The 21333-nt window shown below is 45.7% G+C and overlaps 2 protein-coding genes across 3 annotated transcripts in view; both read right to left on the bottom strand.

Annotated features, from left to right (window-relative positions):
* Positions 1–1049, bottom strand: part of LOC120979688 (inter-alpha-trypsin inhibitor heavy chain H3-like) — a 66372-nt gene extending 65323 nt beyond the window's left edge. For both annotated transcript variants that reach the window (XM_040408595.1, XM_040408596.1), the window contains exons 1-2: positions 896–1049; positions 2–159 (exon numbers count right to left, since the gene is read on the bottom strand). In XM_040408595.1, the coding sequence (XP_040264529.1) occupies positions 2–159; positions 896–964 (227 nt within the window). In that variant the 5' untranslated portion in view covers positions 965–1049. The remainder of the gene's footprint in view (position 1; positions 160–895) is intronic.
* Positions 1050–13944: 12895 nt separating this feature from the next.
* On the bottom strand, positions 13945–20289 carry WDR82 (WD repeat domain 82). The gene is made up of 9 exons (XM_040407452.1): positions 19816–20289; positions 19066–19163; positions 18190–18256; positions 17916–18015; positions 17718–17834; positions 17007–17162; positions 16865–16934; positions 16643–16785; positions 13945–16060 (listed from the first exon to the last, which is right to left on the bottom strand). Exons 1-9 carry the CDS (start codon positions 19974–19976, stop codon positions 16031–16033), a joined length of 942 nt encoding a protein of 313 aa, XP_040263386.1. The 5' UTR covers positions 19977–20289; the 3' UTR covers positions 13945–16030.
* Between the last annotated feature and the right edge of the window lie 1044 nt (positions 20290–21333).

The following is a 21333-nucleotide window of genomic DNA, read 5'->3' as shown; positions in this document are numbered from 1 at the left end:
CATGGTGAAGTTGGTGATGAACGCTGTTTTCGGAAGCTCCATTTCAATGGCGGTTTCTTGGGAGGAGTTACATACGTTTTGGATGATGGTGGTGATGAAGGTTCGAGCAAAGCGGGAGGAGACCCTGCTGTGTATGTGCATGCTGCGGATCTCCATCTTCTGCGGGGAGGAAGCACACCTTCATGTCACAACAATCAGAGCAGCGACCTCCAACATGTGGCAGACACAGCATGCTGGGAGTTGTAGTTAAGACCTCTCAAAAGATGAATATTTGCCTTTTGGAGCAGTAATGGCTGAAAGCTATGCGCTAAGTTGGGGGGGGGGGGGTAACAGCTCAAATTGTTACAATGTATCAGAGCAGGTCAAATATATCACGGAGGATTGTGTAGACTGGACGCAATTGTAACAAACTGTCAGCTATGAGAAGTACTAGGGCTGGATGGGTTCTGGAAGTAACCATGGATATACTCATTTACTGACAGAAAGCAGAGATCTTGAAAATGTTGAGGGATTGAAGCACAAAAGCCGACATTTATATACCCTGTGCGTCAGGAAACTGGTGTAAAAAGTTGCAAAATTTGGTGCACTGCCCGCTTGCACAATAATTTGCGACTTTTTGGGGATTTGCACAACTGTTTGATACTTTTCCAAAAATTGGACAGAGAGGGGAGGTGTGTGGGACCTAGTGAATGCTACAGCAGCTCCGTTACTGGTGCAGATATCAGTTCTGGTGTGCGGGCCTGCCAAAAAGTGTACCTCTAAATAATCGAGGCGCCAGTGGGGGGGGGGGCAGAGCAGTATAAAAGACACCAGTGTTAGTAAATGCCCCCCAAAGTCTATACACGATGTGCAGAAGGTTACAGGTAATATCCAGGTCTGACTGGTAATCACTCACCCGTCCGCCATGGCACGGCGGTGGGACGCACAGGGCGACCAGGGCCGATATCAGCAGGAGATTCCTCATGGCTCGCTGGGATCGCCGTCTGCTCCGTCTCCGGTCACTTTCTGGATTAATGGATAACTCTTCAGTGGAATTTTGTGTAGAAACAAACAGGAAAGTCAAACATTTGTGTGAAGACTTTGCAGCTTGCGGGTCACGTGGCGTCCAAAAATCATCTACAACCGAATGGACCCAGATCAATACTTGTCCTTGTTTGCTGACATGCAGGGTCAGCACGCTGCGCTCATAAAAGGGAGCCCGTCATAGTAATCATACCGCCATGTAGGGTAGCTACATTGACACATAACCATACATTCCTTGTGCAAATCCACTCCTCTAATCCTGAGAAAGCCGGAATTAGTCTTACCGGTAATTCAGTTTCCATGAGATCACCACGACGGCACACGAGGAGAACAGAGAAAGGTTTAAATCCCCCCCTCCCACCACCAACACCAGTGCTTCCAAAATTACAAAGAGCAAAAATAGAGAAAAAGAGAAGAATAACCTAAGGAAAGCTATTACTTCATACCCACCAGAAGGTCAACTTAAAATAATTGGGAGGGAATAATGAGTCGTCGTGGTGATCTCATGGAAACTGAATTACCGGTAAGACTAATTCCGGATTTCCATATCATCACCACGACGGCACACAAGGAGATATACAAAAATATATATCGAGGGGGGGGCGGCTGCCTGAAGGACTTTAAATCCAAAAGACAAATCAGAAGTTCTGAAAAGATCTAGTCTATAGCGCTTGATGAATGTATGAACACTAGACCATGTAGCGGCCCTGCAAAGCCCCTGCTTTCTCCGCCTGAGAAGAAGACGTAGCCCTAGTCGAATGAGCTTTACAATTTTGTGGAGACAGGGAAGGCCCCGAGTCTCATAGCAGAGGGAAATGGTGTCCCTAATCCACCTGGCTAAGGAAGATTTTGTCATTTTTTTGCCCTTGTTTCTGCCTGAAAATTGAATTAGAAGGATCTCCGACTTCCTGAAATCTTTAGTAGCCTCAATATAATTCAAGACTGTACGTCTGACATCCCGGGTATGGAAAACGGATTCTTTGCTGTTAGAAGGATGATTACAAAAGGATGGCAAGATGATCTCCTGGTCACAATGAAAATTTGACACTACCTTTGGGAGGAACCCCGGGTCTAGCTTAAGAACTATTCTATCCTTCATGACTCGCAGGTAAGGTTCTCTGATGGAAGTGGCCTGGATCTCACCCAGTCTCCGGGCTGACGTGATTGCGATTAGAAAGTGGCTCAAAAGGGGAAAATGTTAGACCAGTGAGAACAATATTAAGGTCCCAGGGAGGAATACGAGACTTTAGAGTTGGTTGAAGCCTGGAGGCCGCCCTCATGAATCTTTTTATCCATCTGTGGTTAGCAAGATCAGAATCGTAAAATCAGTAATAAATCAGGCTGGCTCACGGGATTTTTGCATACACAAAATGTATTATCCCAATAAAAATATCATAAAAATGTAAAAATGTTGAAACATAACCTTATTCCATATCAGCATATATACATATAGATAAATATAATGCGGAGCTCACGCATACATCTATATAACTTGAAAGAAACAGGAGCCGCACATCTAAAATGTAACAAATTTATTCAAGAAAACAGACACGACACAGAAAAAGTTAAAATCGTTGTATACAACAAATCAGGGCCATGTGCACCATATATCAGCACATGCCACCCTGGCTCACCACAAAATCATGAACACACTCCCACATCAATAAGTATATAATATTATAAAGTGCATGTAATCCATCAATAATGAATAAAAGCTCAAATACTTAACATAGAAGTAGCATGGTTCGGGGATATGCGTGGTGGTCAGGGAAAGAGCCCAACGCGTATCGCCAGGCTTGCTGGCTTCCTCAGGAGTGCCTATACATCTATATAACTGGAGTACTCCAATAAATGTCACCTCTTTGCTTTTAAATATTATCAATTTTCACCTATCTGCAAAAAATTAGACTACTAAAAATAATCGTATAGCTTTGTGCGATTTTACCAGTAGTTGGAACCTAGATGGTTGGAAGGAATGTCCTTGTTGCGATTTTAAATGGTGTAAATTCGGGCTCAAACAGCACTTCCAGATGGTGGATACCTCGCTTTCGGCCCGTGCTTGTTCACTGCCGCCTCGTTCACAGTGATCCCTCGTGTCGATCTACGTGGCGTCCCACGTGATTAGCCAGGGAAAGGATTCGCTGATCAAAATAGGATACGCAGTTCACTGTTGTGTGACGTAACCAGTATAGCGGAATCCGATTGGTTTAATTGATATAACGGAAGCCGATGAAGCAGAGTTCGATTGGTATAGAGGTCAATTCCGTGCAGCAGAATCAATACGATGCATAGAACATGCCGACATCGGCAGATCGACTGTGGTGGTATTTTGACCTGATGTCCCCTGGTGCCGGTATTGGACTCGCCACCCTCGATAAAATAAATTCGATAGAATAATCACAAGGTCCTTTTTGCAGTATTGGAAGAAACGCACAGAAAGCTGGGTCACATTCACACTAGACGCGTTTCGGAACACAAGTTCCTTCCTCAGTAGTGGAATATAAAGTGCTAAATGGAAAGCTGTTGGTCATGCCAGTCTGAGCCTCCGAATTATTTTAACATTTGAATTTTGAGTCTTTGAATGTCTGTATTTTATGGTTCATAATATGTAATTTTAAACTATTTGTTTCATATTATTATTTTGTATTTTTATATACCTGAAGTATTGACTGTGGGTGTGCAGTTTGCAATTAGTTTGCTATTGCACGATCCAGAATCCAGTCCATGTATTGTAATATGCCAAAATAGGGTATTTAAAAGGCAACTTGTGTTCCGAAACGCGTCTAGTGTGAACGTGACCCAGCTTTCTGTGCGTTTCTTCCAATACTGCAAAAAGGACCTTGTGATTATTCTATCGAATTTATTTTATCGAGGGTGGCGAGTCCAATACCGGCACCAGGGGACATCAGGTCAAAATACCAGCACAGTCGATCTGCCTATGTCGGCATGTTCTATGCATCGCATTGATTCTGCTGCACGGAATTGAACTCTATACCAATCGAACTCTGCTTCATCGGCTTCCGTTATATGGATTAAACCAATCGGATTCTGCTATACTGGTTACGTCACACAACAGTGAACTGCGCAATCCTTTCCCTGGCTAATCACGTGGGACGCCACGTAGATCGACACGAGGGATCACTGTGAACGAGGCGGCAGTGAACAAGCACGGGCCGAAAGCGAGGTATCCACCATCTGGAAGCGCTGTTTGAGCCCGAATTTACACCATTTAAAATCGCAACAAGGACATTCCTTCCAACCATCTAGGTTCCAACTACTGGTAAAATCGCACAAAGCTATACGATTATTTTTAGTAGTCTAATTTTTTGCAGATAGGTGAAAATTGATAACATTTGAAAGAGGTGACATTTATTGGAGTGCTCCAGTTATATAGATGTATGCGTGAGCTCCGCATTATATTTATCTATATGTATATATGCTGATATGGAATAAGGTTATGTTTCAACATTTTAGTGATATTTTTATTGGGATAATACATTTTGTGTATGCAAACATCCTGTGAGCCAGCCTGATTTATTACTGATTTATTTCTCCTTGATCAGCTGGTGACTGATAGCCTGGGCTCCAGTAGTTTTCTGGTGGAGCTTCTCTAGAATATATTTATTAGTTTGGAATCGTAAAAACAGCTGAGAGCCGACACCTGTACTTTGAGGGTGGATGGTCTAAGCCCCAGCTCAAGTCCCTGTTATAAGAATTCCAAGATCTTCTGGATGCTTGGTCCTTCCAGGTTTGGAGACAGGTTTCCCGACCAGGAACAGAATCTTTTCCAAATATTTAGGTATATTGCGGAAGTTACTTTCTTCCTGCATGCTCTAAGTGTGTATATTACTCTGCCCGAAAGACCTTGATGCTTCAATATCTGGTTCTCAGGATCCAGGCTGCTAGTTTCAGGAACTCTGGATTGGGGTGCAGAATCGGACCCTGATAAAGAAGATCCTACCTGGGCGGAAGAGGCCAAGGATCGGAGATGAAGGCAAACCAGCTTTTCTTCAGCCAAAATGGGGTTATTATGATTAACGTTGTATTGTCTTGGTAGATCTTTTGAATCACTTTGGGAATGAGCGGAAGCGGAGGAAAGGCGTAGCTGAGACTTCAGTCCCATTGCAGGGTAAATGCATCCAATGCCCAGGGATTGTCCCGGGGGTTTAGGGAACAAAATTTTACCTTCGTATTGTAGCAAACAGGTCCACTTCTGGAACGCCCCATCTGTCCACTAACATTTGAAAAACTTCTGCGTTCAGGGACCATTCTGTCTGGTCTAATTTCCTCCGACTGAGGTAATCCGCCTCTAGATTCAGTGACCCCCTTAAGGTGGATCGCGGAAATGGATTTCACATTTTGTTCTGCCCAGTTGAAGGTCTTGTTGGATAAGGACAGGAGATTTTTCGATCTTGTTCCTCCTTGATGGGAGAGATAGGCAACGGTAGTCGTGTTGTCCAAAATAATTTTTAGGTGGAGACCCTGAAGATTCCCTTCTGCAGTTTTCAAGGAATCCCATACTACCCTTAGTTCTCTGAAATTTGAGGATTGAGAGCTGATCGATTGGGGCCAGGAGCCCTGATAATAATGGTCCACCACTTTTGCCCTCCATCCTGACTGACTTGCGTCGGTCCTGATTTGTACTAAAGGAGACTTCTTCCACACGACTCCCCTTGAGAGATTTTTTGAGACTGCTCACCAATTTAGGGAAATCTTTACCACGTGAGGAACGGACACTCTGTAATCCAGGGTAATCTGTTGTCGGTTCCAAACTCTGAGAAACCAGGCTTGTAAAGGTCGAAAATGCAGTTGACTCCAAGTTCCTGAGGTTATGCATGATGTGAGTAGGCCCAGGAGACTCATTGCTTGCCTTATGGAGCAGATCTTCTTCTTTTGAAATATTCTGATTTTGTCTCACAGATTTTTGACCTTGTCTTGGGGAAGAAGAGTGGATTGGATATGAGATTCCAGAATAACCCCCAGGAAACTTATTTTTGTTGACGGCTGTAGGTTTGATTTTCTGGTGTTCACTATCCAGCCCAGTTTCCTCAGTGTTGACAGAAAAGTGTCTAAGTCTGCCAAAAGGTGGTCATCGGTGTAGAAAGTCGTCTAAGTATGGGACTAAGATTAGTCATTTTTGCCTCAAGAAAGCCACCATTTCGATTACAAGTTTTGTAAAAATCCTGGGTGCGGAGGAAATTCCAAATGGAAGGGCCGTGAATTGATAATGATGTATCAACCCTCTGTGGTCTCTGATGGCGAATCTCAGTAACTTCTGGCAGTTGGCATAAATTGGAACATTGTAGTAGGCGTCCCTCGGGTCCACCGTGCACATTAGGGCATCTTTTAATATTAGGGGAATTATGGACCCCAGGGACTCCATCCTGAATTTTCGGTAAGATATGAATTTGTTCAGGAATCGTACGAAAAGAGCCCCCTTTCTTTTCCACTAGGAATAGATTGGAGTAAAGACCTCGTCCTTGCTCTGAAATTGGAACCTTGATTACCACTTCCATCTTTAACAGGTCTTGTACACCCTGCCAGATTCTTTCCTGATCGGTCAGAGACCTGAGGCTGGACACAATGAACCTGTTTGGGGGACTGAAGATAATTCTATTCGGTAACCGGACTTTATAATCTCCTGAGCCCAGGGGTTTGGGGAAATCAATTCCCAAGATGACAGGAAATTCTTCAGTCTCCCCCCTACACAGGCGTCATTGTCTATCGCTGGACTTGCTCTGGGAAGTAGGGAAAAAGCCCCTACCTCTGCCCCCCTTGGCCCGAGGAAGAACAAAAGGGATATTTCCTTCTGTATGGTCTGTCCTCGGGAAAACCTTTTTTCTTATCTGAGGCTTTTTCCAAGATTGCATCCAGTACGGGCCCGAAAACATACTCCCCTGAAAATGGAATGGAGCACAGCTTAATTTTAGAAGTCTTGTCCCCTGACCAACACTTCATCCAAAGAGCTCGGCGAGGCGTCTTTGGCTGAGAATCTTACAGACTCGGCGAACGCATCCGCCAAGAAAGCAGTGGCCGATTTTAGCAAGGGAATAGAATTCAAGATCTTCTCTCTAGGGGTTTTATCCCTAATATGATTTTCAAGCTTGTTTAGCCAAAGACACATGGATCTAGCGACAGATGTTGCAGCGATATTTGATTTAAGGTTAAACATCGCTGCCTCCCATGATTTGCGTAACAGACTGTCAGCTTTCCTGTCCATGGGATCCGGTAACTGGGATGCTGTCTTCTTATTGACCTTTGCCACCTGCACGTCTATCTTAGGGATCTCATCTAATATCTTAGATTCTGTTGGATCAAAGAGCAGACGGTTTTTTAAAACCTTGGACACACCCAGACGTTTTTCGGGGTCCGACCATTCCTCCAAAATCATGTCTCTTATGTTTTCATTAATGAGGAATACACGTGTCTTTTTAACCCTTAGTCCCCCAAACATTTCTTCCTGGATGGAATGTGTTTTTTGCACCTCTTCCACCCCCATAGTGGCCCTCACTGCCTTTAATAATTCTGGCATTTCATCCACAGCGAAATAGAACCTTCTATCGCCCTCATAGAAATCCGTCTCTGAAGTAATGTCCTCCTCCTCCCAATGCCTGGAAGAGGAGGCATCCTCCCCCCATGTCCTCAGAGTCCGAGGATGAGGGTGAAATAAATTTGTCGTTTGGGGGGAAGAGGACCCTTAGGAGTTGTGTATCATAACTCTGAAATCATCCATTAGTGAGGGTTGTTCCTCGCAAATAATACTCGCTATACAGTCCTTGCATAATCTTTTAGGATGATTATCTGGAAGCCGCTTGAAATATGATATACACTTTGACAGCTTTTTAGGTTTCTTCTGCGCCTCCTTGGAAACCTAAGAGGCGAGAACAGACCAAATCAGGAGGGGCTACACATAGATAGAAGTATATACAGTCAGGTCCATAAATATTGGGACATGGACACAATTCTAACATTTTTGGCTCTTCACACCACCAAAATGGATTTGAAATGAAACAAACAAGATGTGCTTTACCTGCAGACTGTCAGCTGTAATTTGAGGGGATTTACATCCAAATCAGGTGAACGGTGCAGGAATTACAGCAGTTTCCATCTGTGCCTCCTACTTGTTAAGGGACCAAAAGTAATGGGACAGAATAATAATCATAAATCAAACTTTCACTTTTTAATACTTGGTTACAAATCCTTTGCAGTCAATTATAGCCTGAAGTCTGGAACGCATAGACATCACCAGACGCTGGGTCTCATCCCTGGTGATGCTCTGCCAGGCCTCTACTGCAACTGTCTTCAGTTCCTGCTTGTTCTTGGGGCATTTTCCCTTCAGTTTTGTCTTCAGCAAGTGAAATGCTCAATCGGATTCAGGTCCGGTGATTGACTCGGCCATTGCAGAACATTCCACTTCTTTCCCTTAGAAAACTCTTTGGTTGCTTTTGCAGTATGCTTTGGGTCATTGACCATCTGCAATGTGAAGCGCCGTCCAATGAGTTCTGAAGCATTTGGCTGAATATGAGCCGATAATATTGCCCGAAACACTTCAGAATTCATCCTGCTGCTTTTGTCAGCAGTCACATCATCAATAAATACCAGAGAAGCAGTTCCATTGGCAGCCATACATGCCCACGCCATGACACTACCACCACCATGCTTCACTGATGAGGTGGTATGCTTAGGATCATGAGCAGCTCCTTTCCTTCTCCATACTCTTCTCTTCCCATCACTCTGGTACAAGTTGATCTTGGTCTCATCTGTCCATAGGATGTTGTTCCAGAACTGTGAAGGCTTTTTTAGATGTCGTTTGGCAAACTCTAATCTGGCCTTCCTGTTTTTGAGGCTCACCAATGGTTTCCATCTTGTGGTGAACCCTCTGTATTCACTCTGGTGAAGTCTTCTCCTGATGGTTGACTTTGACACACATACACCTACCTCCTGTAGAGTGTTCTTCATCTGGCCAACTGTTGTGAAGGGTGTTTTCTTCATCAAGGAAAGAATTCTTCGCTCATCCACCGCAGTTGTTTTCCGTGGTCTTCTGGTGTTGCTGAGCTCACCGGTGCGTTCCTTCTTTGTAAGAATGTTCCAAACAGTTGTTTTGGCCGCGCCTGATGTTTTTGCTATCTCTCTGATGGGTTTGTGGTGTTTTTTCAGCCTAATGATGGCTTCACTGATGGTGACAGCTCTTTGGATCTCATCTTGAGAGTTGACAGCAACAGATTCCAAATGCAGATAGCAGACTGGAAATGACCTCTGGACCTTTTATCTGCTCATTGTAATTGGGATAATGAGGAAATAACACACACCTGGCCATGGGACAGCTGAGAAGACAATTGTCCCATTACTTTTGATCCCTTAACAAGTGGGAGGCCCATATGTAAACTGTTGTAATTCCTGCACCGTTCACCTGATTTGGATGTAAATCCCCTCAGATTACAGCTGACGGTCTGCAGGTAAAGCACGTCTTGTTAGTTTCATTTCAAATCCATTGTGGTGGTGTATAGAGCCAAACATGTCAGAATTGTGTCCATGTCCCAATATTTATGGACCTGACTGTATATATATTTAAGCCCCAAAAAACACACACAAGTGTATTGACAAGAGGAAAGGGGGATCAAATGACTCCCTGACCAGACATAGCGCACTCGACACAGAGTGGACATGAATCATTTCTTCCCACAGGGGAACTAACAGAGAGCGGCGCTGGAATATCTCCTGGCGATTGCGGCTCTGGACCCAACATGCAGCCACCCGCTGCCACTGGCTTCTGCACCTCCATGTGCTCTGCCGCTTATGCCGGTCAGGACGCCGCACGCTGCTCCTGTCACTTCCGGAGGAAGTGACGAGCTTTCAAAGCGCCGAACGCGCTAAGCTCAGTAAACAGGTGCAACTAATACAGGTAGGAGTGCCGAGTAGGAGGGCTTCTTAAAAAAACAAAACAAAAAAAACATGTCAGAGAGCCAGGATTCCTGCCAGTTGGTAGGTGATCAGATACTTATTTCATGCAATAAAATGCAAATTAATTATTTAAAAAATCATACAATGTGATTTTCTGATTTTTTTTTTATTCTGTCTCTCACAGTTGAAGTTTACCTACAATAAAAATTACAGACCTCTCCATTCTTTGTAGGTAGAAAAACTTGCAAAATTGTCAGTGTTTCATACTTTTTTCCCCACTGTATGGCCTCTGTCCGTTCTGTGTGCAGTCTTCACTGTGTTCACTGCTTTTTCATAGGTGCAAAACATTTATATTCAAATATTCTAGTTATAGTGGATATCGATGGCCTAGAACAGTGATGGCGAACCTTTTAGAGACTGAGTGCCCAAACCGCAACCCCAAAACCCCCTTACTTATCGCAAAGTGCCAACGCGGCAAGTTAACCAGAATCCTACAGTCCAATATAGTATATCTTTCATGTACTTTATCATGTAGTAGCTATAATAGCCTGCCTACATTCAGTGTGCTGCCTGTTCATGGTGCGTCCTGCGCTGATGAATGGCAGGAAAGGTCTAAGGCATATTGGTACAGTCAGACTTTTTCCAGGCGTGGGTACCCACAGAGAGGGCTCCGAGTGCCACCTCTGGCACCAGTGCCATAGGTTCGCCACCACTGGCCTAGAAGAAGCCATGTTGGATTATATGCACCATCTTATATGAATCTTCATGTATAGTGGAATATAAGTTCATGGGGAGGTTACGGTGTATAAAGGTAACTGCTCATTAGTGTATTCTGTCCATGAATGTACCAGTCTGAGAAGAGGCCTCCTTGTCTCCTTATAAATTTATGGCTGAGATGAGGGTAAGCCCTAGAAGCAGCTGGTACTAATTACCTAAACAGGGATTTATTAATGAAGCAGAATATCTATGTATTCATATAATCAACCTTAGTTTTGTATAAAAAAAAAAATCAATAGATCTGTGTGGTTTCATATTGTTAGATGTTATGAAGGACCTTGATGTATCCAGTATCACATATACTGTATATATTTCTCCATAGGAGAATATTCACTTCTAAAACATTGTAAAGAGTGTCTGCAAAGATGTGGTGTTTTTGTAACTAACAATCACCTGCTGGTATAGAAGAGGTACAGATATCTCTGTGAGAAGACAAGGCCTATTCATATCATTACGGGTCCATAGATCAACAGTGTGAGAAACATTCAGAGAGACGCCTAGAGGTTTGTCTCTAATTGGGAAAAAAATGTCAGAATTAATCCCTATAGCTTTGATTTAAACTTCAGGTGTCAAATGTATAGAATGCCAGATGAAGTCACACTTACATAGTTAACCCTTTATATGATGATGCAAATAGCTTATACAACAATGCCACCTAGGTATGAGTAGGTGACATTGCAACAGTGCCTTTTGGGTGATGTTATGATGTCACATTCCTTATCAAAGTACACGCCTATCCGACAATGATTGGAAAGTTCCAAATTAGGAAGGTGTGTCTAACTGATAAGTTTGTGATCATAAACCACACACAGATGGAGGGGGGCATAGAAAAAAAGAACAAGGAGGAGAGATCCCCCAAGGAATCTAGCAACCAGAAGATCAGAAAACCAAAGAGCTAGACACCTACAGAGGTTAGAAGACAAGTTGAGCTCTCTGTACCTCTTCTATACCAGCAGGTGATTAATTGTTAGTTACAAAAACAGCACATCTTTGCAGACACTGTTTACAATGTTTTAGAAGTGAATATACTCCTATCGAGAAAAAAAAATATATATAATTTTATATATATATATATATATATATATGATACTGGATACATCAAGGTCCTTCATAACATCTAACAATATGAAAAAAATCTATTAATTTTCTTATACAAAACTAAGATTAATTATATGAATACATAGATATTCTGCTTCATTAATAAATACCTGTTTAGGTAATTAGTACCAGCTGCTTCTAGGGCTTACCCTGATCTCGGTCATAAATTTATAAGGAGACAAGGAGGCCTCTTCTCAGACTGGTACATTCATGGACAGAATACACTAATGAGCAGTTACCTTTATACACAGTAACCTCCCCATGAACTTATATTCCACTATACCCCCCCCCACACAGTTCCGTCACTGCTGTAAAGCTCCACCCTCTCTGTCTCTACAAAGTGCCTTGCCTTATATACCCTGGCCGAGTGACATCACAATAAATGTGTAACATGCAAACTTTCACATCACAATAGCCACACAGGAAGTGACATCACAGTAAACACATGATGCAGGCAGTGACATCACAACCATTTAAGATAACCGTTCTGTAAGTTCCTGATATTTCTGCAGTGGTCCATCCTGGAGGGTCTCTATATTTAATCTATAGGGTAGCCATTCAATTCAAGACAGGGACCCAACAAGCCACTGATGTAACAGTTGGATAATGAGGGTATGGTGCACAAGAACCATGAAGCACAGCCGAGTCCTCGGGGGTGGGGCTTGTTTCTTCATTAATCTTTATTAGTCATGTCACCCCTCTATGTTATGTTCACATACAGCACTTACATTTCCGGGAAACAAACCATCGCTTTCACCTGAAGTAGGATGTTTCTGCAACAGGTGCATTAATCTCTGCAGCAGCCAATCAGATGAATGGAGCAGACAGAAAATGCTGAAACAAATCTGCTGCATATCCCATAGACATTACCATATGGCGTGCTCATGCAAGATGGAGACCCCTGTAACAACATGCGGGTCTCATTTATTTAACCGAACACCCCCCCCCCCCTTCCCTTTAGATATTTTCATCTGCAGCAGAAATTCTGCATTGGTTGTAAAATCCCCGTGCGTTTCCATCCGGTTCTGATTCATGTACAACAGTATTGGACACCATTATACCCAGTGACCAGAAGAAACCCACCCGCTGGATCCTAGGCCCCGCCCCAAGCAGAGACTGGACACATTAATACAACATGTAATCATTGTTTTATTTCTGTAAAAATATATATACAAGGAATGTAAATGAACAGTTTACTGTGGGAACTGTCCACACGCGTCTGAACACATGTATAAAAGCTGTCACAGAGAACACTGGTGGCGAGCAGTCCCTCCAAACTGCAATACTGGAAGATGACCGCATGATGGATCGGGGTTCAGATCATGCAAAGATGAAGATACAGATGGTCTAATCTACTGCTTCTCTGTTATCAGCCATTTCATGCTGGGGAGAAGCTGACTGTAGCACTCGTCAATGCGATGAATGGGAGGAGGTGCAGAAACGTCCCTTATGTCCTACAGCTCCAGGGCTGGGACAGGCATTTACCTCCACAAGCTAGTGTTTGGGGTACTGGCCCTTTAACAGAATACATGTGTAATACCTCCGACACAATCAGCCTCAGTTTCAATTTTGGCAAACTTAATTTAAAAACAAAAGAAAAAAACTGATACTTTTTAAGACCAAAAAGGAAAAAACAAACCATCAGATGAAATTCACCAAACATGAAATTAATAAATGTCGCAACTCGACGTCTGTAGAAAACCGGTTAATATGGAAGAACCAGAACATCCGAGAACACATGGCCACATCTCCATCCAATGCCGAGGAACCTAGTAAATCATGTCTCTCAACCATGCCTAAGGCCGCTTCCAGACGAGCGAGCATCACGCTCCCGTCCTGACCTCCCAGCACTGACGGGGTCGCATAGCATTAGATTGAATTATGATGCTATGTAACCCTTACAGTTCTGGAATGTATCGGATAACAGTGACAGTATTATGGGTTATCCAGTAACATTCCAGAACTGAAAGGGTTACATAGCATCATAAATCAATCTAATGCTATGCGACCCTGGCAGTGATGCTCACTCGCCTGAAAGCGGCCTTATACTCCAGTCGCATCCAAAGCTGTGCTCCCAATTCTAATTAAAGTCAGCAGGGAACAGCCCCATCCTATCTCAGCAGGTCAGACGTGCTGCGGTTACGGTGCATGTGGCGATGCTGCACTGCAAAATCCATATGAAATTTAGAAAGCACTTTTAAGAAAATTTGCCGGATCTGCGTCTATGGAGAGCACCAGTGCAGTCCTGCATGCAACTTACCCTTAAGGGGTTGTCACATTTGAGACATCGGTGTCAGATAGGGGCAGGTCCTATCTCCAGAACAGAACCCCCGAAGCGTGCGAAGAACAGTTGTGCATGCGCAGCTGCCCTCCATTCATTTCTATAGGAGTTCCAGAAATGGCCATATACTGGCTCGGCCATTTCCAAGCCCTAGAAGTGAACGGAGCGGTGGGTGCATTCTATTGATTTCTATGGGACATCCGCGCTCAGCTTTTTTTTTCCCCCAGAGGTACAGGACGAGCGCTCATCGGACTTTGATGGCATAGTAAAGGGTGCAGCTGCATTGTGCCTCTAGATCTTAGCATAATGGAGCCGTCTGAAGACTCTTCAGTCCAGACACTAGAAGGAAAGATCTGCCTCCTGCGCTATAATCAATAGTCTCCAATTCATTTACTTTAATAGAAACCTCTCCTACACAGACAGCGCCGGCTCCGACAAGAGGCAGACAGAAACTAACAGCAAGCGATCCAGCAGATTACCTGCCGATGTCCACACTGTACCGCCTCACGTCCTCTCAGCGTCTGGAAGAACGTACCGTACGGTCGCTATAGATGGAGGACCAGCCACGATGAGAGGACACAGGTGAAGATTCATCTACAGGGAGCGTATATTAATCGTACATTGGATTAGACCCAGATGATCGGTACTGAGGATGGATCCAAACATTGGCGGATCATGAATCATGTGGCGGACGGGTTCATGACGTTCCTTTCGTCTCTCGCCTGCTGTGATTAATAATAAATGAATTACCGTTTAATAAAGCACTGCGGAGCTGACAGCGGTCAGAACGTGCCCGCACATTAAAGAAATACCCTGGTTTCTGCCAAAAAAAAAAGTTATCCTTGAAATAAGGAAAACTTTGCAATACACAGGCAATTCCTCCCAGTGTTTAAGATCTCTGCTTGCAGTCAGTAGAAACCTTCAATTTGGATATACCTCATGCCAAGTGCTGCAAGCAAGCAGAGCAGTGTCTGGTAATAGGACCTGCATGTGACAGGACAGATTTATATCCACCGGAAGCAAACACCAGACGTTCATATGGCATGACAGCAAGCAGAGATTTTAAAACTGTAAAACAGAGGATTTATAAAGTGACAACGCTCAAAATATGAACCGGCCATGACAGCAGACACATCCTGTGGTGTGACCGGGTCCAGAACCATTGTCCATCCTGACACAGAACATAAAAATCTATAATCACATCAGATGCCGGTCACCCCAAAGGCAGTGATAAAATAAAAAGGCCTCACGCCCCAGGACTAGTGCTTTATGGGAACTCAGTACAGAAAGTAATGACAAGGGAACCGAGCTTCAGATCATAGATCCAAAGTTGATTTGGTATATACTTCATTTGTAATGCCATTTCCACACAGCATTAAAACGTATTGGCTCTGTGCAGCAAAACTCTGTCTCGGGCGAAGTCGCGCAAGTCTACGGAATTCCTATCTGCATATTTAAAAACAGGGATCTGAAGTCTGCTTTGATTCTGGCCGATACCTCAGTACCAAAGCCCACTTCGGATACTGAAGACATTCACCGAAGCCTCGCACAACTTCTTCCAAAAAGTTTTGCTACGTGGAGCCTATACATTTTACCGCTGAACGGAGAAAGCATTTGAAAGTTTTTTAAGAAATCGACTTCAGATCTATGTTCCGAAGCTCGAATAGCTCAAGCCTACAACAGTCAATCAATGATCCGAAAAACCCGACAGAACTGATGGAGCAGCCGGCCATCCGCGTACGTATCTGTAGATGATAAAATAATAAGGTGGTCTTCATAACCAGCACAGGAAGTACATGCGCTCCATGTGACGACACCAGAATCCTCCTCAACATCAGCAAAGCGGCGCCACGTGCAGTCACGGGGGTAACACTGGAGAGCGTAGGGAAGCCATGCTTCTTACTTCATATGGATCCCAGTTATAGATGGCGGCCGGGGCAGGGGATGGACTCAGTCGTCAATAGTCGGCAGCCAGAAAGCCTGGAGCAAGAGACGAGAGCAACAATTAGCACTCGGCACACAGGGCGGTCAATGGCAGAAAACGCTTCAACCCACAGACGTGGCACCCACACATATACCAGCCACCCCGGACCCCCAGCCCCGCCAACACAGCTGTTATGTACGGCAGAGCCTGGAAGTGAACTCCCAGGAGCAGGAAAGTGGGGACTGTCGGGTCAGAGTACATTGCAGGCTAGTCAAGATCAGACCTCTTTCAGGGCCTATATTAGGGTCAGAGTTCATTTTACAGGCTAAATTCTTTTAAGGGGCTAATCTGGGGTCCGACCTCAATTGAGGGGCTAATCTGGGGTCCGACCTCAATTGAGGGGCTAATCTGGGGTCCGACCTCAATTGAGGGGCTAATCTGGGGTCCGACCTCAATTGAGGGGCTAACCTGGGGTCTCTGATTCTCCCCACTAAAACAATAACTTTCCTGCTGATGCTCAGCTCAGACCTCCACCTTACGGCAGACCCAGGTAATGGGATCTTTACTAGAACTAGTTGAGTACCCCTGACATGAAGCCATCAGACCCTATACGACCTCATCTGTGACCAGGTCCTCACCATGTTAGAGCAGGCGCTGGCGAAGGTCATGAATTTGGGGTTGAACTGCAGGCAGGTGATGGGGCCGGTGTGTTTCCCGTCCAGCACAGCAACTTTCATGCCGCTCTCTCCATTCCACACATGGATCTTCCCATCCTCTGACCCTGTACAGAAACATAAGACACATCAGTGGTCGGCCTAGGAGCAACAGGACGGGACAAGAGGCTTCTTCCATCATCTTACCAATCATAATGAACTGCGAATCTGGGGTGAACGAGGCTTCAAGGGTGACGCCCTTACTGTTGTTATACCCCTGTCGGAAAGACGCAATCGTCAGTACACCGATCATCACCAACATCAGTCACCGCTCCCTCCCTCTACTCACCCCGAATGTGTGCAGTACAGCCCCTTTAAAGGCGTCCACCAGCCGCAGGAAGCCGCCGTTGGTGGCCAGTAGTATTAATTTTCCATCGTTGCTGAATTTGAGCGACGTCCACTCACAGGTCCGGTCATAATTCATCTTAAAGGTGGCGAACGGACCCTGAGAACAGGGAAAATGTGAGCAAGAGCTTCAGGAATCAAAGACGGAAGTAGCAGAGAAGGAGCATTATAAATTGGGCAATTTAAGACCACCAGGGAAGACGGCGGCATAAGGTCATGTGACATCCGCCGCTACTTTTACTGATAGCCAATAAGATTTAAATTTCAGGTTTATATCGTCAGTTCTGTTATTTTACTTGATCTACGTGCCAAGATCGACTCAGAGCCGGCATCTACAGAGTTAACACACAGGAAAACACTTATTCCGTCTTATGCACGCAGCTCTGGGTGTGATTGGTGCAACTTAGTTTCTCCCCAGCCTGTGACCTCGCAGCTTTGTGCTTCCATCTGCCTGACGTAACTCAAGACCGGGGCAAGTTTACCAAAAGCAAATCCCAGCAGTGCTCATAGGGGTTTACCAGATCTTGTAATATTGATCACCTTCCCTAAAGAGAGGCCATGACTATCAATCATGGAGGTCTTCACATCCGACTGTTCCACCCAATATCCACTCATCGCCCAGCACAGACCCCGAATGCTCCAGTACTGTCCTCACCTTATCAAAGGACCGCAGATCGTACAGCTTCACCATCTCAGAATTCACCCCCGCTGCAAAAATAAGGCCCTCGGGGTCAAAGGAGCAGACCGGCTTCCCCTGCAGGTGCATCAGACCCTGTGAGAAGGGAAGAGACCGTCAGCAGGAAGGCCATCAGGGACGACACTGACATATCAGGGAGAGGGAGAAGACACTGACCTGACAGTTCGGAGAGCGAAGGTCCCATAACCTGATCGTTTTATCCAAAGATCCAGAAATAAAGGCGTCATCCACCGGAGACATGGAGAGGGCCACAACCCTGGGAACAATCGAGTACTCAAGACGGGGACATAGATACTGGAGGGGGTGTAACCTCATGACCTACACAACCCACCGCCCACAGCCAACATCTTGGGAAAATACACCGAATGTGGCTCCCACCAATTATACCATACAGGAGGAGAATACTACAGGAGGAGACCCCTTCACTCACCTTTTATTGTGGCCTGGAAAATACCGGATGTATTTGTTATCATGAAGCGACAGATATCGGATTGTATCTGCACCGGAAAAAGGTATAAATGTTACAGATCACAGAACACATACAACTAGAATCCATGTCCAGGCAAAACTGAGTCACTGTGTACATACATTACTTATCCTGTATTATACTGCAGAGCGGCACTCACTGTTCTGCTGGTGCAGTCACTGTGTACATACATTACTTATCCTGTACTGATCCTGAGTTACATCCTGTATTATACTCCAGAGCTGCACTCACTATTCTGCTGGTGCAATCACTGTGTACATACATTACTTATCCTGTACTGATCCTCAGTTACATCCTGTATTATACTCCAGAGCTGCACTCACTATTCTGCTGGTGCAGTCACTGTGTACATACATTACTTATCCTGTACTGGTCCTGAGTTACATCCTGTATTATACTCCAGAGCTGCACTCACTATTCTGCTGGTGCAGTCACTGTGTATATACATTACTTATCCTGTACTGATCCTCAGTTCCATCCTGTGTTATACTCCAGAGCAGCGCTCACTGTTCTGCTGTCTCCATTGCAATGAAGTATAATATTACAGATGTAGAAGGATATGACATTATTACACTGCCGATGATGTCATCGCCGCTTGTGCTGTGCTCCGGGCAAGGCAGTAGCCTGTACAGTTATCTCCAACCGCGGGTGATGTCACAGACCCTTAAACTGTACAAACAACTACCTCAGCCCGTACCCACGCGCTCTGCCGCTGTCGTGCCGGAGATTTACGGTCGCCACCTCTGGAGTCAGAGCGCCATCTCTTAGGAAGAAGCAGAAGATAACGCAGAAGAGCGCGGTGTCTGCGCAGCGGCATACCGTCAATCTTGTTGGAGCTGTAGACCACGGTGTTGGCGGCGTGCGTGTAGCGGATGAGGTCCACGCCGTACTTCTTACTGTACAACGTCCTCTTGGGCCTGAGAAGACGAAACAGAAGATGAAGCAAGAAGCACGAATGTAAGAGTCCTGCTCGCAGCTGCGGGTTTGTTACAATCATATCAGGCACTGCTGTTACATCAGACGGCACAGGAGGCGATGCTGCCTTCCTTCCAGCTAGCCGCCGCGTTACGGTTTTTCACTCTCATTTTTCAGAAGCTGCAGCAGCATTGATGCATTTTCTTTAAAAAAAAAAAGACCGAAACGCATCATGTGAACAGCCCTCAACTAGGGGCCTCCGACCGTCCAGAACCTCCGACAATCCGGCGCCTCCGTTTCCAGAGCTTATCACACACCGTTAGATAAATCGGATTCTGCCGTCGCTCTGGCAGTTCTTCCGCCGCCACACTAGAGCGACAGCACGACAAATTTGCGACTTTTTTTCTGAAGGCTTCGTAAAATTGTAAAGACGGCTCAGGGCGGAGCCGCCTGAGCTCCGTGTCTCATTACATCACCGCTGTGTCCGTCATTGAGCCCCGCCCCTTCCACATTGGGGTGTATTCACGGTTTTCACCGCACCACATGCATCTTTGCTGCGATTTCCACATATCCTGCAGAAACGCGCCATGTTGCGTAAAGAGGCATGCGGGTCTAGTGCGAACACGCTCCTACCCACGCGGCGGCCACACTCACTTTCCCTCCTGACAGTCGTACAGCACGATGGAGTCGTCGTCGCTGCTGGAAATCACGGTCTCTCCGGTCGGACTGAAGTCGAAGCAGTTAATCTTATCGGAATTTTCACGGAAAACTTTGGCCACGCGGAAACTGCGTAACACGTTGTCGTTTAACTTCATGGTGACCCCCCCCTCCTCCAAAAAGGTCACAGAGGAAAAGGGGGCGAAAGTGCGGGGTCAGGAAGGGGTTAACCACTAATAATGGCCGCCCTCCTTATTACAGCTCCCGGTCTGACGGGGGTAAACGGCTCAGGGGAGAGAAGGAAAACGATTTTAACGAGCGACTCGGGAATGGCGGGGGTAGCGTTCATGAGGAGCCGGATGACTCGAGTCCCTGGCCCCGGGCGTTCCGCGCGGAGTGCGGCTCAGATTTGGCGCCTCTCCGCCGCTCTCATTGTCTCCGCCATGTTGTTCCAGGAGCCGGGGGAGGAGCCACGTCGTTCAAGGCACTTTAGAAGTAGAGAATTTCTTATTGGCTGGATTAGCGATTACGTCAGACGTAGAGCCGCCATGTTTTCTGTGAAGCGTCATGACGTAAACGCCGTGACGTGTGGTGAGCGGGCGGAGTAGCCGCCATGTTGTGTGTGGCACGGTTACTCCTGGCTGTCAGAGTGAGTGTTAGGGGTCCTGATATGTTGGGTGCGGGGCTGAGGGACCTGCAGGGTCCCACTGGGGGTCTGAAGACTTTAGCCTCTAACTCCAGTGTTTGGTTATAAAAATGTCAGTCCCATTAAGCTGAATGTGACTTATAATGGCTTTTTTCCTGTTATTAGTGCCATGTTGGGGTTGTGGCCCCTCTGTCAAACTGGGAGTCATTTCAGTGGCTCTTGGGTGGATGAGCCCCTCGATGTGCAGGGATGTGGTCAGCATCCACGTAAAGCTGCGCCGTTGCAGTATAGCCAAACTCGGCGGTGTTTTCTGCGTATTTCACGCTATGCACCGCGATTATCTGCGGTATAGACTGAATGGGGGGGGGTAAAGTCTGCACCGCGGCTCAGGAGGTGACGCTGGCGGATGATCTGTCCCATGAAGGGTCCAGACATGATTGCTGGCTCTTCGAGACTTTGAATGTTATTAACTGAGAAGAGCGCAAACCGAGGACAAGTTCCTGGCTGAGATGGAGCTGGAATCTACTGGATATGGGGAAGGGATCTACTGGATATGGGGAAGGGATCTACTGGATATGGGGAAGGGATCTACTGGATATGGGGAAGGGATCTACCAGATCATGGGTGGGGATCTACTGGATATGGGGAAGGGATCTACCAGTTCAGGGGTGGGGATCTACTGGATATGGGGTGGGGATCTACCAGATCAAGGGGTGGGGATCTACCGGATATGGGGAAGCGATCTACCATATCATGGGTGGGGATCTACCAGATCAGGGGGTGGGGATCTACTGGATATAGGGAGGGGATCTACCATATCATGGGTGGGGATCTACCAGATCAGGGGGTGGGGATCTACTGGATATAGG

The sequence above is a fragment of the Bufo bufo genome, chromosome 9, assembly GCF_905171765.1.
Source record: "Bufo bufo chromosome 9, aBufBuf1.1, whole genome shotgun sequence".
Taxonomy (NCBI): Eukaryota; Metazoa; Chordata; class Amphibia; order Anura; family Bufonidae; genus Bufo; species Bufo bufo.
The sequence above is the reverse complement of the archived record's forward strand: the minus strand, read 5'-3'. Positions and strand labels throughout refer to the sequence as shown.